This window comes from Brachyistius frenatus, unplaced genomic scaffold (assembly GCF_029030835.1).
Source record: "Brachyistius frenatus isolate BFR_SWC_R1_liver_20210118 unplaced genomic scaffold, ASM2903083v1 Contig_112, whole genome shotgun sequence".
Classification (NCBI taxonomy): domain Eukaryota; kingdom Metazoa; phylum Chordata; class Actinopteri; family Embiotocidae; genus Brachyistius; species Brachyistius frenatus.
Genome location: NW_027210711.1, coordinates 556,969 through 572,135, shown reverse-complemented (window position 1 = coordinate 572,135; position 15,167 = coordinate 556,969). Strand labels below are relative to the sequence as shown.

Sequence of the window (15,167 nt, the reverse complement as noted above, 5' to 3'; positions counted from 1 at the left end):
AGATATATTTTTACCAGGTAATTATAGATATTGTATCAATACATTTCATCGGAGACGATCTTGGGATAACTATTCGCGTACTAATTTTGTCCACCGCTTTTTACAACGACTTTCCCTTTTTATGCACGTTTTCAGTGCGTGTGGGAAATCCAGAAGACTTTTAGACCTGGCTGAGGTAGAAAAAGTGAAGTGTTGAAGTAAAAGCAGAATAAGACCAAGTGCACGAAAAACAACTCGACATAAAAGCCTCGGATGTGTGTAAAATGAACACATAAAACAAACACAACTGGATGATTTCCATTGTGTTCTCCGGTGTTTGAGGTTTGACTCGTTCTGTCGCAACTATTACACAATCGCCCGATTGAGATTATTTGAGCCGAGCTCATCGTCGGAATAGTTTCCATTCGTCTGCATGAAAACAGATTTCCGGCACTATTTTGACGTCGGTGTCCAACTGGCGCTCTTTTAAATGACGTCACGATGCGGCGCCTCCTTCCTCCGCTGCGGTGGGTGAGCGAAGAATTGGCGCCACCGGCTGTTTAGCATCTTATAACCGACCGACCCCATTTCAATGAGCGTGCGTTGACGTGAACGTCTTTGATTTGGTTGCAAAGCCGAACACAAAGCGCCACATTTTAGCTGGAAGCCAATGGCGCTATTTATATGTCTCGATGCTTAAATCCTGTAAATGGCTCTTTTTGTCACAATATATATGCGTATTATTGTTATTGTAGTACTATATATAACCGCGATAAGGCGCAGAACGATCAAAGTGGCATAAAAATGAACAGTGAAATCGTCAGCTGCAATTATTCACCTAATATTTCGTGACAGTGACGGCCCGGAGTTTGACTGACGCTCTTTTTGTTGCGTAATCTCGCTGCGATCTGAGGCCGTCTGACGGCAGAATGAGGGCCGCCGACTGTCGCGCGAGAGCGATGCGTTTCCCTGCGCGCGTCGTCAACTCCCTCCGACCGACTGTTCTCGTCAAGTAAAACGGGACACCTACTTGTTGCGTAGCCAGAGGTGGTCGTGGCAAAGGAGGATGTGGCTGGTGATGAGGCTGAGCCTACCGATGCCATCCGAGACTTCTTTGCCCATGTCTGCTTCAGCTGCTCTGGACAGCGAGCGGGGCCTCCGACACCCTCATGACCCCTGCTGACCTGCAACCAAAGAGAGGCATTGCGGGGGTTAGCAAAGGGGAGGGTGGGGTGGGGCGAGAGGGGTCAGAGGCGAGGCCCGGCGCTGTCCCAGAGGTCACGTGGACCTGACAGGCAAGTCGGGACGTCAGCAACTCTGAAAATATTTGTGTGGCGGAGGAATAAAAAAAAAAAAAAAAAAAAGAAAAAGTAAAAGTGTGGCGAGTGTGTATTTCTGGGCCTCTGCGTGCCGATGCGCCATAAATAATGGATGAGCACAGAGATTGGGAGTGCGGCGGAGGCAACGGGAGAAGCCACCCCTGCCAACCTCGTAAAAACCACGCATTAGCAATTCGCAGAGCAGCGTGGGGGAAGATAGCATTCCTCAGCTCAAAAATCCTCTGCCATTTGGTGGCACATCAATTTCAAACCGTCTCTATTTTCCCGGCAAATTCCTTTTCCGAGCTGAACTACGAGGGTGACGCCGACGCAGGGCAGACATCCGGAAAAAGGCAGCGGCGACAAGCAGAGCTGCAAAAATATTGACACGATGCTGAGGGGGAAAAGAAAAGCGTGATTTCCAGCTTCATTACTAAAATCTGTGCCCCCCTCCCCTCCCTCACCCGTGCTGATCGGCTGCCTGAATCAGCTGCGTTCCTCCTCTGTTGTTGAGTGTGGGACTTTGTTGGCTCGTTTTACTGGCTGCAAGTTGGGTGCAGCTGCCAAATGAGGCTGCGACACGTCAGATGAGGCTCATTTGCATTTCAATTAATCATCCGGTTGCTTCCGCCGTCCCTCGATTGATCGACCGGCCTTTAAAATGTCAGAAAATTGCGAATAATATAATCTCAGACGTCGTGATTTGTCCGATCGGATCGAATCACTCGCTGCTGTAGACTCTCCTGCGGCTGACCCACGCCCGGGCTCCTCGCCGCCTCTCCTAATCTCCGTCTCAGTGAGCGGGCGAGGTGCCACGCTGACTCTGGCACCCGGCTGTGCCAAGGTGTGGCTGCTGCTCCCAACATGGTCTTACTGCGACCTCGGTGCCAGCCCGAAAAAACAAAAACAAAACAAAGGTCAAGTGGAATCCCTGCCCACTTTATAATCTTTCCCCCCGCGAGCCAGAGCGCCACACTTAGATGACGCTGACTTTAACTGCTTCGTGTTATTTACAATCGAAAGAGAAAATGTCCTCCTTCCGGCTTCAAACTTCAATATCGGCTGTTTCTAATTGGCATTTTGGTCAATTTCTCCAGAGTGATGCTCGAGGCAGCATCCGTTCATCACCGCTGAGGAGAGTGCAGCCTAATATATGCAGCTTGTAGCAGGTAATCTATTACGGTGTTTGCCACTCTCAGAGCTCTACCCTCCGAGTCGCCGGTATCTTTTTCTTTTCTGTTCTGAGATGCTCTTATCATCACCCCCTCTGCTCTTCCTTTAGGCTCTTATCTCATTTCTCAATGCACCCGGCCACTTTTTTTTTTTTTTTTTTTTTACATGCTTGTTCATGTGTGACAGGGAGTATCATCTCGGTGCCGGGGCTCCAGACTTGTGCCCCTCGTCGCTGCTAGTCGAGAGCAGAAGTGGTGCCAATTCGAGCCGCTGCGAAGAAGGAGTGCCAGCTAAATGTCTGAAAAGGAAAAAAATATCTAAAAAAATGTGGAGCCTGCTCTGTAATTCAGGGCTGGTCCTGCAGCTATCACACGCACACACACACACAGAGTGTAAAAGTTGCTCTGACAGTGGTGCGGCTCAGTCTGGCCGTGGGCGCTCCAGGTTTTATGACCAGAGCTGCTCAGCGGACAGTGCAGCCGCGGCTTAGCTGAATGGCTGCAGGACTTCATGCTGAGCCTCTGTGTGTGTGTGTGTGTGTACACTGAATGCTAATGGGGCAAACAATGCAAACCCCCCCCCCCCAAAATGTTTTGACAAGACATAGACAGGGGAGCATCACTGTTTGATAGGCGCTCAACATCTTCGAACACGCCCTCGCACTGCAAAACACGCACACGCACACAGAGCAGTGAACTTGTAGAGATGCTCCGGCTGCCTGTGCTTCCTCCAGTATTGTGCCGTAGCTGACAGGGAGTGGTTCATTGGTATTACAGTCGCCGCAGAGCGCAGCCACCTTAAAGGGGCTCCCTCAGGAGTCGTTCGGTGTCACGCCACCTCTATCGCCACAATCGATGACATACACATACACACACACACACACACAGCGCGTCATACCTGCCCATTAGCACACAACATATTCATTCATGAGTGTATAAAAATGCAGCTACAAGAGTCAGACTGCAGTCAACGTGGAAATAATTAGTTGTCGTCGCAAGTACGACGCCAATAATGATCAAGAGTAACAGCTGGATTGGTGTAACCAGACAACCACACGTGCACACGTAGAAACACACACACACACACACACACACACACACACACACACACACACACACACACACACACACACACACACACACACACACACACACACACTCTCCTCTGCACATATATTCTGATGGAAATTAATTCTCGAAAGAAAAAGAAACCACAGTGGGGTCATGGGGGTGGCCGTCAACTGAGCCGAGTTAATCACGCGCCGGGCTCTCACGGACAATTATGTTCGACGGCAAGCTAATGAGAAATTTCTCTATCTATCTATCTATCGCAGAATAGCCTGCCGGTGATGGCGCGCGCACACACAAGGAACGGGGCGAGCAAAGCACCCTCCAGTGCACTTATTTTTCTTTCCCCTTCACACGAGCGCGCGCGCGCGCACACACACACACACACACACACACACACACTCACCTGCCTCTCTCTTGCAAAAAGGCTGACCTTTCCCTCCCACACCTCCGCTCTGTTCTGCTCGGCTCTGCACGGATCAGGACACTTGTCTGGGCTATAACCAGCTCAACTGGAGGTGAAGGGCCCTCAATCCCTCCCTCTACCTGCTACTCTAGATCCCCGGCTCTATTCTCGGCAGAGAACGAGGAGATGAGTCAAAGAAGGGGCGGCGGGGAACAAGCCATCACCTTCACCGGCCCGTGTGCGATCACGAAAAGAAAATCCGCTGATGGTTTCTGTAAGCGTCTCAGCCATAAGCAGTATCTTTCTGCACGCGGCCGCAGAAAAATAAATCAAGCTTTACTGCTGCTGCTGAGCTTGTTTTTTTGTGTGCTTTTTTTTGGGTGTTTTTGTTTTTTTCGCAAGGACAACGGTAGGAAGCGGTGCCAAGCAGCTGGGATATTGTCTGCACAGATGTAGAATACTAAACGGAAGCTCTCGTCAGCGGGGCAGTGCGAGACAAAAGCTGAGACACGGTTACGAAGGTAATGTCACGTCTGCTTTGTGTCACCTGCTCGCTATTTTTTTCAGAATACAAAATTGCCACTTGTGTTTGGCCGATTACTCCAACTGTACATTCAAAACCACAGAAAACACATGAGAGGGGAAAAAAAAAAAAAAAAAAAAAAAAGGCAAACATTCCCCCGGCTGCGCAATTAATTTACGACTTCCAAACAAACCGAGGACAAAAAGAGAGATTTGGAATAAGTCTGCAGATTGCAGGACGTGCGCCCTGACGAATAAAATCAAGCATCAAACAAACAGTTAATTAGGTTACTGATGCCGGTTCACATTCACGCCGTTGCAATAAAATTGATTTCGGTGTTTTGATTAACCGAGTAACTAATCTCCCATTTTCTACCCATTTCTGTTAATTGCAAAGCAAGGAAAGCACTGACAGGGGAGCTGTATAATTGGACCAGAAAACGATTAGGGGTAAAGCCTATGAAATTATATCACTTTCATACACTGCTTGCCTCAATTTCAGGCCGACTCAGGCGGCGTCAGTTTAAGGAAGTGCCTGTAATAGCTCAGAAGGCATTAACAGAAAAAAACATAAACAGGCACAAATGAGCCTCTAATTGCGCTGCTCGCTTTGCCTCCAGGTCGCATAAGGCGCAGCACAGGCGCAGCCAGCCAGCATTAATAAATTAAATCCACAGCAGAGCGTGTAGGTAATCCATTACCTATCCCACAGGAGAGCTTCCGGGGAATATCAATCGAGGCAATTAAGACTAGAAACAATAAACACAGAAAAACATAACGTGCAAGTCTTGCAGTTTTTAATCTACAAAGTCTTATGAGAGAGGAGCAACTCAAAACAAAAGTCTGCCCGAGTCATTAAAAGTCCATTTGCAGACAAACACCTGCAGAACAAACAGGGGGAGACAGCTTGGCTGCAGAACAATGCAGAGCGAAGCCTCTTATTGGCTGATCTCGGTTAATTATCCGCGTAATGAAAAGCAGAAGCGGCGCTGGCAAACTAGCCGGGGAAAAGCTCTGGCTCAGCTCGGCACTGACAGCAACACCAAAATCTCATGTCGGGCTCAGTTTAACGAGCCAGAGAGAAGGATGCACGCACTCCGCTTACTGACTTGCTGCCGTGCGATGACGAAAAGGAGACACAAAAGCAGACGCGTGTAAATAAATAAAACACGCTTTCACCCTTAGATGGTGAGAAACTGCAGGAAAAAAATAGATTAAAAAAAAAAAAATCAACAAAAGGCACATGACAAAGAAAATGCTATAAAAAAAAAATTAATTAATAAAAAAAAAAAGCACAATAATAAGAAGCGGCAGAAGCATTAACGGTAAATCGGGCATGCGAGATCCGACTACGAAAGTGTCTGGAAGCTGCAGGACGTACCTGCCCGGCAGCTCTGCCCTCCATCCCCTCTGCTACGCGAGCGCTTAGTTTCCATTGTACAGGAGGCACGATTTGCTGGAGAGGAGGCTGGAGTCGCCTCCCAGCTCGCTCCTCGGCAGCTGCCTGCTGCCTCCTGTACGCTCGCTCGACTGAGTGAGAGTGGAGGACGAGGAGAGGAGAGTGTAAAGGGAGAGGGCGAGGGGGGAGTGGGTGTCACAAAGAGAGAGCGAGAGGAGGAGGAGGAGGAAGAGGAGGAAGAAGAGAGAGAGAGAGAGAGAGAGAGGGATGGAGGGAGGGAGGCAGAGCGCAGAGTCTACCTGCCACAACCCATCAAGCCAGCCAGCCTTGGAGACAGCGCCAAATCAACAGCTGGCCCCTGTGTGATGTCAGAGCCCCAACAGCCAGTCACGGCAGCTGAGGACGGGCCGGCACTACGGAGCGCTGACTGAACCAAAGTCACCGGCTAAATGGGGCTCTTCATTAGCTACTCTGCTTTAGGATGGAGGCGGGGAAGGAGGGGGGGGGGAGGGAGGGAAGGGGAGGGGGAAGAGAGGCCAGCCAGGGACATGGGATAGATGGAAGGAGACTGAAAGGAAGAGGAGGAAAACGGCAGGGTGGGAGGCAAGACGAGGAAGAAAAGGAGCGCGGAGGAGGTGAAAAAAAGAAAGCAAAGGGAGAAGGAGAGGTGACAAACAGGGAGGGAGGAGAGGACAGGGGACGGCAGCGACACGTCTGCGGCCAGCTAGGTGCTCAAAGACCAGGTGGAGAGTCGATGGGGAGGCGCTGGCCGCTGAGAGGCCGAGCTGTTCGCTGGGCTACCTTCCCATTAAAGCTGGCACCCTGCATTTTCACACAAGACGACAAGGCTACAGCTAATCCCACTGACTCAGAGAGAGATACACCACCTGAAATGCCACCTATTACTGAAGCAGAAAAGTAAAATACTGCAATAAGACGTTTGGCTTCAGGCAAATCTTCAACATGCTGCATCCGTAAAGAAAAAGGGCAGGTGCTCGTGCGAGATCAAACCTGACCTCCCCCTCATTTCGTTTAAATCTGCCTTTTCACAGTGACGCATAAATCCTCCTTCCGTGCTCGCTACGATTGTTTGTTTCATTAAAGATCGAGAATCCTTCTCCTCCGTACATGCAAAAAAGGAGGAAAAACAAGGTTCGGAGTTGTGAAAATAATCGACTTCGCTGAGCACTTTCATCACGGTCGTGACTGACAGGCTGTCAAAGACACGGGAAGACACGAACGGGTTCCCGTGCGCGTGGAGCCGGAGTCTAGACTGCCATAATGTGATTGTTTTTTGTCCTCTCAGTCACTCAGACTTTTAACGGCAAACACAGTGGGCGGAAAAGTTCCTGCTGTCACTTAGCAACCAACACCAGGCTGCGACAAACGATCCGATCCGATCCTGCCTCATAATTGTACCGTTCGTTATGCCGGGTCTCTGAAGAATTTATTATTGGGCTTTCTTAATCCCGCGAAAAGGTCACCAATTGAACAAACAATTTATGGATGGGAGGATGAATTATTTAATGGCCCAGACCAAATATTATAGGAATGAGAGGATGGTTTTTTTTTTTTTCCTTCTTCCTCTCCTGCCCCTCCCCTCCCCTCCCCACCCCCGCACCCCCCAACTGGTAGGCGATGAATTATTTAGTCACCGGGCCACGTCTTTTTGGTGGAAGCTATTCCAGGGCAACCGCCACATCTGATAATGTCATCAGCTCCAAATATGCCATAACCTGCGTAATGAATGGTCAACAAGAGAAACTGCTTTGGCCAAACAATTATTGGCGTTTATTCTAAGCCTTGGAGGGGTGTGCAGCACAATGTAGACAATCGCAAGGGAGCGTGTGAGCAATGACTTCAATGCAACCCACCACTTAGTGCCGGCCAGGTAAATGCAAGATTTCCAAATAATCGATGGGAGATAATTCTGCAAAAACGGCGCGCGACGGTACGCGATACGCAGCGTGTTGCTGTGCAGAGTAGTCGCCGGCCCCGCAAAGAATAACACATCATCTCCACTCTATAAAAGCAGCAGCAGCCGCAGGGACTGAACCGGCATCCACTCTCCACCCACCAGGCTCCGCTGGTACCCTAATGAAAATGACACAGTCGTGATGCTCGCAGCCTCATTTGGTGGCAACTCGAAAGCCCTTTCGCTGCCATCTTTGTCAGCCTCCGCCCGGTCAATGAGGCGGTAATTGTCTGGGCTGGTGCATCTGAATTATTGTGGTCACGGGTTACTTATGAAGCAAGCAACCAAATTGGGTTATTAGATGTTTGATTTATGGCCTTTTTCTTTTTTTTGCGAGGACAAATCCAGCTCAAGTCGGGTTTTACTGTCCACTTTTATGATCCTTCTGACAACAGTAATTGAGCAGTACCAATCTAATATGTGTCCATGTTAAAAAATACAAACTTTGCCCTGGTAATTCCTTCTTTTTTTAATTTATTCCTTCTAGATAGATGACTACTATCACTAACAATGACTAAAACTGATGCATTTTATTTAAACGCTAACACAATATGAGCTGGTTTTGGTGAACTCTCTGGGCAAGCACCTAAAAAAAAAAACTAAAAAAAACCACTCATTTATATGTCATTTATTAACGCATGTTTTTCTACGATCACATCGACTGCATAACGTCAACCGAGACATGAAACCAGGGTTTGGTGTCGTTACGCGGAAGAAGTACCGAAAGCAAAAGCAGAAATGGGACCGAAAAGCTGCTCTGCGATAGTTTTCGCTCGCTGTGCGCACAAGCGAGCCCCGCCGCACCAGACTCCCTTCACAAAACGTGCCACTTTTCTCTCCCACTCATATCGGCAAAAACCCACAAACCCCCAGACAACACGGAGCATTTTAGTCCGAGAAAATACCCACGGAACTACAATTCGGCCGATAAAACATGTCGACAAGCAGCGCAGCGATTCAATTACAGCTCGATTTATTGAAGAGGCTAACCGTAGAAATTGGTACACACCGTCCGCTGCGGCATATTAGGAGCGGGCCTAAAAGTTATTGAATTATACGGTATTATTTAATAACCGCTGTTTGGTTTTGCGGACCCACGCCGAAATACGGGACGCCTGCTTACAATTTAGACACGGTTTTTCCCGCGCAGAGGTGCGTACTTTCGCCGAGGAGCGAGGGACAATAACGGGCTCCGGTCGGGGTCGTGTCGGGGCTAAAAGCTAACGATTCTTACCTGGCACCGTGGCTTGCTAACGCTTGAAAACGGCCAAACACCGGCGCCCTGAGATGTCACACGCCGGCAAAAGAGAGACGTTTGCGGCCAGCTATCTCTCGTGTTACACGGTTACGACTACCCCCCGGTCAGCGTTACACGTCGCACACCGGTAGCCGCCGGTGTCTTTGCAGGTGTCGTAATGTCGCCTTACCGCTCCGGTTTACAGCTCGGTGAACAAGCCGCTTGCTCGTCTCTGCGGCGGCTGAAGGAGCTAAAGTGTTTGCCGCGGAGCGAAGGAGAGAGGCGGCGTCCGGGCGGGCGGTGCGGTGCGGTGCGGAGCGGGGCGGTGCGTCACTCCTCACGCTCGACACGCAAAGGGGTGTTGAAATTATGTCACGTCTTGTCTTATTTATTTTTATTTATTTATTTATTTATTTAGGCGTGATAGTGTTTCTGGCGTTTTTATTTTATTTATTTATTTATTTTTTATTATTTTTTTCCCCACACATCTCAATTTTTGTTCTACACATATCAATAAACAATGATGTAATTTCGTTGTACCTTTTAGGTGAGTTGCGATCAAATCAGTCCACCCCCCCCCCCTAAAAAAAACAACAAAAAACCCACCCAGAAGTTGCTGTGACACGTGAGTTAAGCGGCTGTCCCGGTAACGTAAAACGAGTGCACTTTGAGTTTGCCGCGAAACTATGTTAGCTCTTCTGCTCAGCCTGCCGTTTGACTGCACCGCTTCACCCCGCCGTTTCACCGGGTAGGCAAACGTTGCGTATGTGCAAAACTTATAACAATGTTGATCTCTCATTAGTATGCATTGCCGACACAACACGTGGCCGAGTAACTCCCGAGTAACAACAACGTGGGGACGCTTCACGCGCACGTGGCTCTGCTTACAGGAGTAATGTTATATGCGAGCACGTGCTACGTAAAAAAACAGAACACATATATTTCGGCTTGCTATTTTTGTTTTGCATTTGCAGGGCAGACGAATAGCTTTCCGGTTTGAGTTTTCAAAAATAATACAGCTCGCAATACGGAGACACGAGTGGTTATTTTATTTTGGAGGGACAGTCTATTTACTTCCGGTTTGGCTTGCTCGCGCTAGCTGAACGATGCTACATCCACACTAATTCAGTCTCCTAACCTGCGATCTTGTTTGTTCTGCAGGTCTTGTAACATAAAGTTAACACGTTTTTTTTAGTTTTTTTTTTAAAAGATGACAATAAATAGCTCTAACTGCAGGGAACTGCCATTGGAAATATAATGGAGTAGCTCGTACCTACCAATGCACCACTGGTGGAAGTATTCAAGTCCTTTACTTACGTAAAAGTACTCATACCATACTGTGAAAATACTCCACTACACCATAGAGTCCTGCATTTAAAAACAAGCTGCATAAGTAAAAGTATTATCAGCAAAATGTAGCCTAATTAAATGATGAAAAATATTAGTACACGCCGTGCAGCAATGTTCTATTCTCTTTATATATATATAAAATATATAATATATATATATATATGCTTTTTTTGCGTGGCTATATTACTGTTCAATAAATGCATTTTACTGCTGTAGTTATTTGAGGTTTTGCCGATATCTACTTTACTACGTTATGTCTTGTCGGTTAGTTTTGATCTACAGTAATGCATCATTTTCAATAAGATTATCATATGTTGGTCTTGTTTTTTTGTATTTTGTAAAAAAAAAACCAGCAATTTCAACAACAACAAAAAAGTGAACAAACTCAGGAAAACAACGTATTCTCCAGTGAATCTAAGTGAGTATTAAAACAGTAGTTTATTTAGCTTAAAAATAGGAGAGTTTTCTTGTCCCACAGAGGAACATCTAATCCTTCCGCTTATTCGAAAAATTTCAAATCCCCAAATTTGGATAAACACAGTGTTCACTGGACAGGAAGTGTGTGGAAAACACGCAAATCTTAGCTCAACTCTAGCTGTTAGACACTGGCTGTGGAATAAAAAGTACAATATTTTCCTCCGAGATGTAGTGAAGTAGAAGCATAAAGTTGCATTTGATGTAAACACCTCAAATTTGGACTTAAACACAGTACTTTAGTAAACGCACTTGGTTACATAATAGTAAACATAAATAACACAACATGACTTTTGCACATACGTGTAATGCTCGATGGGATGCTTTTATTGTTTTACCCACAATAGTAGTGCTTTTGGCGTTGCAGGTGTACGGGGTCCGATAGCTGTGATTACACATGGAGGCAGAAAGTTGACCAGCTCTCATCTAAAATTCTGACTCCATGTCCACTTACCTGCGTCATCCAGCCTCTGATAATGGTCTTCCTGTCAATGCTAATAGATAGCAGAGGAGTGCTTCTCACTATTATTGTGAAACATGTTCAGCATGCTTAACAAAAGTGCTATTTAATGTGTAATAGATGCTAATTCAGGCCAAACCCTGCCTTGTTTTGACAGTGTGTGTTTTTTTTTAATTTTTTTCATCCTTCTGCCTAATCTCAGAGGCAGCTGACTGAGCAAAGACCAAGGAATTGATGAGGACTTACTAATGGAAATGGATGATAATGGCCTACAGACCTCTTGCTGTGATACAAGATGGTCCCGGCAACTGTCGGGCCTCCCGCGCAAGCTCCTGCGGCGCCTGATGCCTTTCCAACGGGAGGGAGTGGAGTTCGCTTTATCTCGGAACGGACGGTGAGCCTCGCCGACACGTCTCTGACGCCGTCGTGCTAAAAAAAAAAAAAAAAAAACAGGATGTAAAGTGATTCTCAAGCTGAGTATAGAGGCTCGGTTTGTGTCTCGCGACACAACAATTGCAATTAACATAAATATAGGGCTCTATTGTTGGTTTGTGAGAAGAGTGTAGTCCTGCTCTGTTTGCAGCCTCACACCGCAGTGTGTTTGTATTGATTTATTGCCGTGAAGATATTTCCACCTCAAAACCTATTGTGTGAGCTTATAGAAACAAATACAAGCAGCTCCTTAAATCTTCATGTACAGGGAGTGGTTAGGGTGGGACATGCCGGCGTCAGTAGGTATTTTTAAGAGGGCGCCCATTTTCTTAGTATCTCGTGCACTTGCACATCCGGGACGCGCTTCCTGATGGTTCCGAAGGATCAAAAGTCGGTGGCGGTAATGTGTCGTTAAGTCTGTGAAGTCACCGACAAAAGGGTTCCAACTCCTAAAAATCGGATTTCAGCAAATTTCAACCGTTTTATTCGGCTTCACGGTGAGCGTAAACGTAACTTTGATTACGAAAAACTCTAATTGAATGTCCATAAATCCTCCAATTAATCGAGTACGTTTGAATCATTTTTACCCGTCCGCTCTGTCTGTGATGCCGTTCTAAAACAAATATTCCGTTGGTCTTTGATGATTTGATTTTTCACCTCCCAATGATGACGTTCGGCTTCGCGGCAAAACTTCATTTGGTTCCGACGGAGCAAATGTGCAGTCTAACACACGCCACGCTGCAGCGTGAGTGTGTGATTTAGTCAAATAGGATGATATTTTTACATTGATAATGTGTCTAATGGGGCTTTAAAGTTGGCAGTTGCACTCCATTTCTATGGCGAATATAGAAAGCGGTGATTTCCTACGATATGAAACGGTCTAGAAAGTCCAGAGTGGATGTGAATATATTCTAAATCCAGAAAGAGTCCTGGCAGTATCGCTGAAAACAATTTCCACGGGAAGTTTCTCAGTTGCCCTCAAGTCCCCGAGTGTTTGGCTGTGTCGAGCGGTAACCGCAGGAAACGGACCGGGACCTGCCCGCTTCCTCCTCCCCGACCAGTCGATGTACGCTCGGGTTCTCGGGAAGGTCAGCGCAGGGGGAGCCAATCTGAGGGCCGCTGCTGCAGCGCGGAGCGGCCATATTGATTCGTGAACACTGGGAGGCAGTGCTTTGTTGCACGGGTGGGTCAGGAGTCAATTGGCTCTCGCTACACCGTGTGGACAGCTACCTCGGTCAATTGGCATCAATGTGACAGTAAGAGCAGCGCGGGCACCGCTTCTCCCTGGAGACTAGCAGAAATGGGATAAGGGGAGGGGTATTGTAGGTAGAGGGAGGTGTGAAAGCGGAGTGAACAATACTGTGGTGTTTAAGGTGGGTTTGCAATAGGGTTAGGGTGTATAAGATCATTTCAATAAACATTAGGTCCAGTAATATCCCATAAAACAGACAAGCTGGGTGTTGAGGTAGAGCTCGATAGGGCTCGGCGATATATCGATGTTACATCGTCATGTCTGATGGTCCGATTTCAGCCGCAACGCGTTCCTGCTAATGTTTTGCAATAGTTAAAGGGATTGTGTCCATTAAAAACCCCAAGTGTTGAAATTGTAATTTAGTTACTTTAACAAGGGCGAACAGCGGCGTATCAAAACGAGGCTTCGAGTTGACATCGTGATCCACTCAATCCACCCTGAATGTGACGACTTCGACTCTTTGTTTGCGTGACATGTAATTTAGAGATAACCGGATCTCCGAGTGCATAAAACATGTAAATAAATGCCTGCGTGCGTGCTACGAGGACTGACGGAGCCGCTGAGATAAGCACAACTCTGATAGCATCCAAGCTTGGCTTCCACAAAGGATGTGCCATCGTTAAAGCAGATAAACTTGTGCTTTTGGCGCATTGCTAAGAGTATTTCTCTTACTGCACCTTCAAATGTGCAGAAATTCAAAGACTGATAGGCTCGCTCTTTTCAGTTACAACTCTCATGTACAACTATGCTATATTTGCTAATACGGGTTTCAAAGAGGTTAAAAAGCTGAATTTGAGAGTATATTGACAGAGAGTAAGGTTGATTAAGAAACTAGAATTAAAATGTTGTCGGCAGGAATCTTTTAATGCATTTGAGGCCCCCTGATCTTATTATGTTAATTCAGTTAAAAAAAAAAAAAAAAGCCTGAAATTGATTCTCACAATCAGCAGAATCTCATAATAAATAAGGCAGAAATAACAATATTTCTACCTACTAGCCTGGATAGACCAGAATGCAATGCTCCTGCAGACTTGCCGGATTTTTAGGAAGAGGTAAAGCAATTCTGGAACACGCGTGTCACTACCTGAAATGAATCTAGACATCGCAGGCTGACAGACAAAAAAAATAAAATAAGTGACAGCACTTCATTATGAAATACAACTGCTGAAATGCACTGAACATCGCAGATTGATGTTGGATATCTAACACGCGTAGGAGGACCCGTGGGCGGATTTTTCCTTTAAATCTCATAGTCATTGTGTCTTTTCGCATCCAGAGTACATCGAGAGTACTGAACCAAAACATCAAATGTTGTTGCAATTCAAATACTCGTGGCGCCCGCTGTATCGGCCTGTGTGGGAGGGTGAGTGAATTTTATGGAGTTAGATGGGGGGGGGGATAATGTGTGAAAGTTATGGTACGGTGCCACAATAAAAACCCATGAGATGTGGCTGATTGTGTTGTTTAGAAAGTTGCTCAGAAGTTTGCCATTTGAGTGCTGACATCTGTATACACTCAGCTACTCCAAAACAGAAATGTACCCGTCGGTACATCAATGAAACTGTGAGTGGGCCTATCCAGATATTGGAAAAAATAAAAACATCCAGTAAGACCTCGAGGTCACTTCCATCAAGGCGTTGAAAGGTGTTGACTGTAGTTTGAAGCCAGCCGTGTGATGCAGTGCATGTCCAACCTGCTCTGATACGTCCAGCTTATTATTGTAAGTGACTCCCTGGGCTTTTATTGAATGAAGTGTACTCTGCTGATGCAAGGAGAGGTCAATACTGTGTTGTCTCTCCCTGCGACGGTCCAGATATGGAGTATTGTTCTCTGGACAAATACAAGTTGAGCATTATTTGCAGTGTTACGGTTAGTACACAGGGTTTATCCATAAAATCCTTTAACCTGATCAGGCCCGGAGTCTCCACGCACGCTATTCAGAGACAATAAAATCAAAACTGCTGCAAAATTGGATTAAAAATTCTCGAGTCTTCTCGAAAACCTAAAAACACTTGGGACTAAATCAGCAACGGTCAAACTTGGAGCGTATTTATGAACAACGTTCGCAAATTAACCTTTCTTTTAGGCCCTTTATTAGTCTATTTGATGTCTATAAATCAGT

At 46.6% G+C, this 15,167-nt stretch overlaps 2 protein-coding genes across 18 annotated transcripts in view; one reads left to right on the top strand and one right to left on the bottom strand.

Annotated features, from left to right (window-relative positions):
* Positions 1-9,366, bottom strand: part of LOC138629219 (R3H domain-containing protein 1-like) — a 131,890-nt gene extending 122,524 nt beyond the window's left edge. For 3 of the 17 annotated variants that reach the window (XM_069712767.1, XM_069712770.1, XM_069712769.1), the window contains exons 1-2: positions 5,848-6,204; positions 1,010-1,163 (exon numbers count right to left, since the gene is read on the bottom strand). Coding sequence is in view for 1 of the 17 variants with exons in the window: in XM_069712764.1 (XP_069568865.1) it covers positions 5,848-5,871 (24 nt within the window). In the remaining 16 variants the exon portion in view is untranslated. Of the gene's footprint in view, positions 1-1,009; positions 1,164-5,847; positions 7,106-9,074; positions 9,161-9,267 lie in introns of those variants that run through there. The other 14 variants (XM_069712754.1, XM_069712755.1, XM_069712759.1 and 11 more) reach the window with 14 other exon arrangements.
* Positions 9,367-9,736: 370 nt separating this feature from the next.
* The window catches only part of zranb3 (zinc finger, RAN-binding domain containing 3), a 69,859-nt gene continuing 64,428 nt past the window's right edge, over positions 9,737-15,167 (top strand). The window contains exons 1-2 of the mRNA XM_069712772.1: positions 9,737-9,825; positions 11,564-11,755. Of these exons, the coding sequence (XP_069568873.1) occupies positions 11,610-11,755 (146 nt within the window). The 5' untranslated portion in view covers positions 9,737-9,825; positions 11,564-11,609. The remainder of the gene's footprint in view (positions 9,826-11,563; positions 11,756-15,167) is intronic.